This window comes from Gossypium raimondii, chromosome 10, assembly GCF_025698545.1.
Source record: "Gossypium raimondii isolate GPD5lz chromosome 10, ASM2569854v1, whole genome shotgun sequence".
Lineage (NCBI taxonomy): Eukaryota > Viridiplantae > Streptophyta > Magnoliopsida > Malvales > Malvaceae > Gossypium > Gossypium raimondii.
In genome coordinates, this window is record NC_068574.1 from 49,853,983 (window position 1) to 49,860,058 (window position 6,076).

Sequence of the window (6,076 nt, forward strand, 5' to 3'; positions counted from 1 at the left end):
GAATATACAATTTTCAAAAATAATTATTTTTTTACTTTTAATGATGTATGATTTTTTCACCCATACATATTGTTAACCTACAAAATTATATAGCGTGTAAATTGATTTTGTATTTTTTAAAAATTCAATATTATTTTATTAAATTCATATTATATCATAATATATGATTTAATGTTTTGATGATTAGAAATAATACATAAAAAGTACAATTTTGTATAATCAATCCAAACATCAACTTTTAAAAAGAAAAATCATGAACTAAAAGTAATTTATTTAGCTATATTATAATAATAATATAATACTAATCAAAAATATTTTTCCTTTAATACTAAAATTTTAATAAATAATACTACTTATAATCATTTAATTTAGAAAAAAAGTTATTACTATTTTATCTATAAGTGTTGAGTGCAGTGAAATAAATTACATAATCCTCAAAAGAATTAACCTCCATGAACCGTAAAATAGATATAAAAATATCTTTTATATAAAAAAAAGTTATTACAATTTTAATAAGAAGCAATTAAAAACTATATGAATTTTATTAAAATCACCGCTACCGTGAATATCCTAGAACTGATTATGTACTTATAAGATAGCAATGGAGTAAGGACCAAGACCATCCTTACTAGAGATATTCCCGAACAATCCTTTAAGAAACCAAGAACAAACGTTGTTCCCAAACTCAGGTTGACGGCCAGACGTCAACCAAGAAATGAAAACAGTTCCAAGTCAAGAAGGGAAAGACTGTGACGTTTCAGCCTCAATTAATATCAAATAATAATTATTCACACCCTTAAGCTGCCGGCCAGGCATCACAGCTCAGCTTTAACAGGGACTTTGTCAATCCCAATCACAATGTCCTTTTGTCGTTTTGCATCTTCATCTTCACCATATCATCTTCGTCCAAGCCCTCCCTCACCCCACCCAATCCAAAGCTGAAGTCCTTCACATTTTAAACAATGGTCCATAATAAACTAAAACCATGTTATTATTGTTTTCCATTGCTGTTCATATTAGCATGCTTTGTTGCACCATCATGGAGTGAAACCGAGGCCGAAATCTTGCTCAGGTTTAAGGACTCTTTAGCCAATTACGGCTCTCAACTAGACGATTGGAACGGCTCGGGTCCAGGTCCATGCGATAATCCAAACTGGACCGGTGTGCGCTGCTTCAAAGGCTCAGTCTTCGGTCTGAAGCTAGAAAACATGGGTCTGACAGGCGTAATCGACGTCAACACACTAACGGGGTTGCAGCTTTTACGTACCGTAAGCTTTATGAACAACAGCTTTGGTGGTCCATTCCCAGAGGTTAAGAAGCTCACTTCTTTACGAGCCTTGTATTTGGCATACAATCATTACTCGGGTGAGATACGTAACGATGGATTCACAGGCATGCCGGCCTTGCAAAGGGTTTTTCTGGCATGGAATAACTTCTCTGGTTCAATCCCGAAATCATTGGCTACATTGCCGAGTTTGTTTCAATTGAGCCTCGAGCAGAACCATTTTGAAGGACGGATACCGGATTTTCAACAGGATTTTAAACAGGATGGCAGTTTTGTTAATCTAGCTTATAACAAGCTCGAGGGTCCGATACCGTATAGTTTGAGGAAGATGAATGCAAGCTTCTTCGAAGGTATCAATTATATTATTATTAACATATATGATTTTCATGAGTTCAATTTTCAATATAAAAAAATCTCTAGTTTTATTGATTCAAAGTTCTGGTTTTCACTCATATGCGAACATAATAAGCTTTCCATTTCAAGTACATTCACAAATTTTGCTTACGCTATTGATAAAAGGAACAAGGTTCTAAACAAGAAAAAGAAGACTCCCAAGTTTTATACGTTAACTTCGATTAAATACTTAACTGTTCTGGAGATACCATGGGCCATGGACCATATCTATATATATAATATATATGATATATATTTTTTGAATTTGGGATCAAGACCAAGTCAAAACACTTCCAGTTCGTTGAACACACAAAAAAAAAGAACACTTCTAGTTCAAGACCCAGCCTTTTATAAGTTAGATACATATATTTATTTGAAATTTTAATTTAGATATAAATTAAATCCTTGTTAATTATCCGCTTATCCACTAATAACATGACTAATATTACAAAGATGTACAGTTAAATATGTGTGTTATATGATGTAAGATTTTTGCATGGATGGCAGGGAACAACCTATGCGGGGAACCACTGCCCAAATGCAGTTCCTCAAGAAAGAAACGGACCATCATAATAATCATCGTGGTAGCCGGTTCGTTGGTTGTCTTAGCACTCATCGCCGCAGTTTCCTATATCCTCAAAGATCCAGCCATGGCATCCCGGTTCAAAAAGGCAGAAAAGAAAAAACCAGCGGGGAACGTAATAATGGGGAAGAAAGAGGATCAATCATCGCAGCATTACAGAAAGTTAGGTGAGAAAGCGAAACTTTATTTCGTGAGAAATGACAGGGAGAAGTTCCAGTTGCAGGAGTTGCTAAGGGCATCGGCAGAGGTGCTGGGGAGTGGGAGCTTTGGGTCGTCGTACAAAGCTGTGATCTCGAGTGGGGAAGCCTTGGTGGTGAAGAGGTTTAAGCAAATGAATAATGTGGGGAAGGAAGAGTTCCGAGAGCACATGGTTAGACTTGGAAGGTTGTCACACCCTAACCTGCTTTCCCTTGTGGCTTTCTATTACAGAAAAGAAGAGAAGCTTTTGGTGTCTGATTTTGCTCCCAATGGAAGCCTGGCTAGTCATCTTCATGGTACGCTTTTCCCACATTTCTTAGTACCCTTTTCCCCCTTTTTTGTCTAAATTAACGTTAGGCTAGCATATTTGCACAGCAAGGCGTGCTCCAGGAGAGCCAGGGCTTGATTGGCCAACTAGATTGAAGATCATCAAAGGAGTAGCAAAGGGTTTGGCTTACCTTTACAATGAACTCTCCAACCTTACACTCCCCCATGGCCATCTCAAATCCTCCAATGTCCTTTTAAACCACACATTCGACCCCCTCCTATCTGACTACGCCTTGCTCCCCGTCATGAACAAAGAACACGCCCAACAATTCATGGTGGCATACAAGTCCCCTGAATTCTCCCAATACGACCGAACTACACGAAAGACCGACGTCTGGAGCCTCGGAATACTTATCCTCGAAATGCTAACAGGTAAGTTCCCAGCCAACTATTTGAGACAAGGTAAAGGTGGCAATGCAGATTTGGCAACTTGGGTGAACTCCGTTGTGAGAGAAGAATGGACCGGAGAAGTGTTCGACAAAGACATGAAAGGGACCAAGAACGGGGAAGGCGAGATGCTGAAGCTGTTGAAGATCGGGATGGGTTGCTGCGAATGGGATATAGAGAAGAGATGGGAATTGAGAGAGGCTTTGGAGAGGATTGAAGAGTTGAAAGAGAGGAATAGTGATAATGTTGAAGACTATTCTTCGTATGGCAGTGAAGGGGATGTGTACTCATCTAGAGCAGTCACCGATGATGAGTTTTCGTTCTCGGTTCAGGCTTGAAAACGTGAAACCAAATCGTTAGGAATGTTTGGAGTGGATCATAACATTTGTTTTAACTGTGATTTGGTGCTTAACATTTCCAAGAATTTGCAGACATAGCATGTGAGTGATAATGTTTATTATATGTGTTATGGGGAAAATTCATATGATGCATTTATTATAAATTTAGGATCTCATGTTCTTTTAACCTGTTAAGTTGAGAATAAAGTGAAGGAATATTTAATTCGATTGACATTCATTCATGGCTATGTTAAAACAAAACCCAAAGCGATGGAACATCCATCCATCTCTGCTTACTAAAAACTATATTATATAAGGCCTAGCGGGTGCCAATAAACCACCTCAGCTATATACAGCCACAATGGGACTGGGCCTCTCCTACTCTAAGTCTCCCTCTTATACCTTCCCCTGTCTCAAACACTGGCTATTACATACACATCTTTCAGTTAGGGACCCTTTGCCTTAAACTCTAGAACTGACCACCTTCGAATGTTTGTCCGAACTGCCAGTTTGCTGGAGCCACATTGTAGCTTGTCACAGTCCGGCCGTCACTTGTGGTGACTTGGAACGACAAACTTTGGCCGTTGAGGTAGGAGTTGCTCTGCCAGTTTTGGCCCCAATTTCTGGACATTGATTGCCATCCTGTTTTAGAGCCTTTGATTGAGACTGCATGGACATCTCCAGCACCACCAACATTTGAGATGAGGACCAAGTTGAAGTAAGAGTGACCATTGATAGTAAACCTGATTCCTCCTTTCTTCATGCAGGGTACTCTGTTTAGACCAACATATATTTTGTTACTAAGATGAGCTTAAATCATTAATGTAGTACATATAATTACTCAAGGGTGTTGTAAATATTACCTTCTGAATGAAATGGGAACGATTCCAGCACGGTATTGAGCAATCTGCAAGAAAGCAGGCTCAGCCAAATCGAAATGCTGGAGAGGGGGATTGCACCAACCACCATTGTCGTTGGACAATGCTAAGTTAGGGGGACAGAAGTTGGTTGCAGTGATGGTAATGGACCCGGGCAGGCACCATTTGGGGTCATTGTCACACCTCATTTCATAACAAGAACCGCAGCTCAAACCATTGTTGAACAAGGCAGTGCTAAGTGCTGCAGTGTTAGTCCCATAGCCTTGGCTATACAGGTTACCATATCCACAAGCACCTCCTGAAATAGCACCAACGGATATAAGAAACTAAGCTTAAAAGTTAAAAAAGACCATTTAAAGCTACTAATTAAGGTACCCAAAAGTGCTTGAAACAACTTTGAACTTTTTCATTACCCCACACTTCATAAGTTTGTTCCCCCCCCCCCCTCCCCCTTTTTTCTTCCATAAATTCCTTTTGTTAAAAATGTCCTCAAACTTACCCATTGTGCCAGATGCATCACCACCACCATAGAATGTGGCATGGCCACCTTGCCATCCTCCCCCATAGTCACCAAAGGTGCCTTGCAGGAAAAAACTGAAAACAAACAGCAGAAGAGAAGTTGCAGTTAATGGTGCTATCACCATAGTATTCGTTGAAGTGAGTTGTGAGGAAGAGAGGAAGAAAGGAAACAAAGAGAAAAAAGGGGTAATTAAAAGGTTGGTTGCTTTGATGGTTGTGACATAGGGATTGGGGGAGAAAGGATTTATATAGGAAAAAACACAACAAAGGAACAGAGATTTATCATAATTTCAGGTCAGATGATCTGCAAAGGATCAAAATATGCACATGCAAATGTTCCAGTCGAGTTCCATAAGGATAGACTACCGACCGCTAGGCCTAATGGTCCCACTTGCACATGCATTTATTAATACTTCAGTTCACTTCCCCCTTGACCTTTATTCCTTGTCTTAGTTTATCTTTGCTAAGGACATCTCCTTTTTGTTTTCTTCTATAGCTTGCATACACCCACGTCTAGTTTTATGGATTTTTGTCCTTAAATTGCCTGAAATCCCGCCAATCCTTTCAAGAAATCTTTTTATTCCCTTTGATTGGGGACTTTGGTCTTTTTCCTTTTTTCCTTCCTTTTTTCTAGTCTAAAGATTTTGTTTAAGACTTGAATCAATCTCAGTCGTTTTATACCCTTTTATGTTTTAGAAAACTTGTAAAAATGATCATTCAATTCAGATTGGCGTAAATGAAAAATCAATAACAAGGACACCATGTCTAGCCTAAAGGACATCACATGTGAATGTCCTTTTTGACTTGCTTGTTGGTAGAAAAGAAATTTTGAAAAAAAAAATAAAGAATTGAAGAGTGGGGAAATATTTTAAAAATATATTTTTTTTCTTCTTTCCATCAAGTAGAAAGTATTAAAAATTTTTAAATAAATCTATTTCCATTATTTGATAGAGTTTTGTTGAGGAAATGAAGAAAATGACAAAAAGGATAGTGGTTAAGAACCCGAACATGTTTAGGTGTGATTAAATTTAGTTACCTTAGGCTAGAGAGAGAGGAATTTCTCTACCTCATAGGGTGATGGAAATGCAAGACACGCGATTGATGGTTTATCTCATAGGGTGAGGCGATTGAGTTGAGTGCAGCTCTACCTTCAAGTGAAGTATAGGTT

The 6,076-nt window shown here is 38.4% G+C and overlaps 2 protein-coding genes across 2 annotated transcripts; one reads left to right on the forward strand and one right to left on the reverse strand.

Annotated features, from left to right (window-relative positions):
* Positions 1-825: 825 nt before the first annotated feature.
* Positions 826-3,698, forward strand: LOC105778136 (probable LRR receptor-like serine/threonine-protein kinase At4g31250). The gene is made up of 3 exons (XM_012601757.2): positions 826-1,635; positions 2,186-2,755; positions 2,835-3,698. Exons 1-3 carry the CDS (start codon positions 963-965, stop codon positions 3,509-3,511), a joined length of 1,920 nt encoding a protein of 639 aa, XP_012457211.1. The 5' UTR covers positions 826-962; the 3' UTR covers positions 3,512-3,698.
* A 21-nt stretch (positions 3,699-3,719) lies between these two features.
* On the reverse strand, positions 3,720-5,144 carry LOC105778137 (expansin-A8). The gene is made up of 3 exons (XM_012601759.2): positions 4,889-5,144; positions 4,375-4,687; positions 3,720-4,284 (listed from the first exon to the last, which is right to left on the reverse strand). Exons 1-3 carry the CDS (start codon positions 5,031-5,033, stop codon positions 3,981-3,983), a joined length of 762 nt encoding a protein of 253 aa, XP_012457213.1. The 5' UTR covers positions 5,034-5,144; the 3' UTR covers positions 3,720-3,980.
* Between the last annotated feature and the right edge of the window lie 932 nt (positions 5,145-6,076).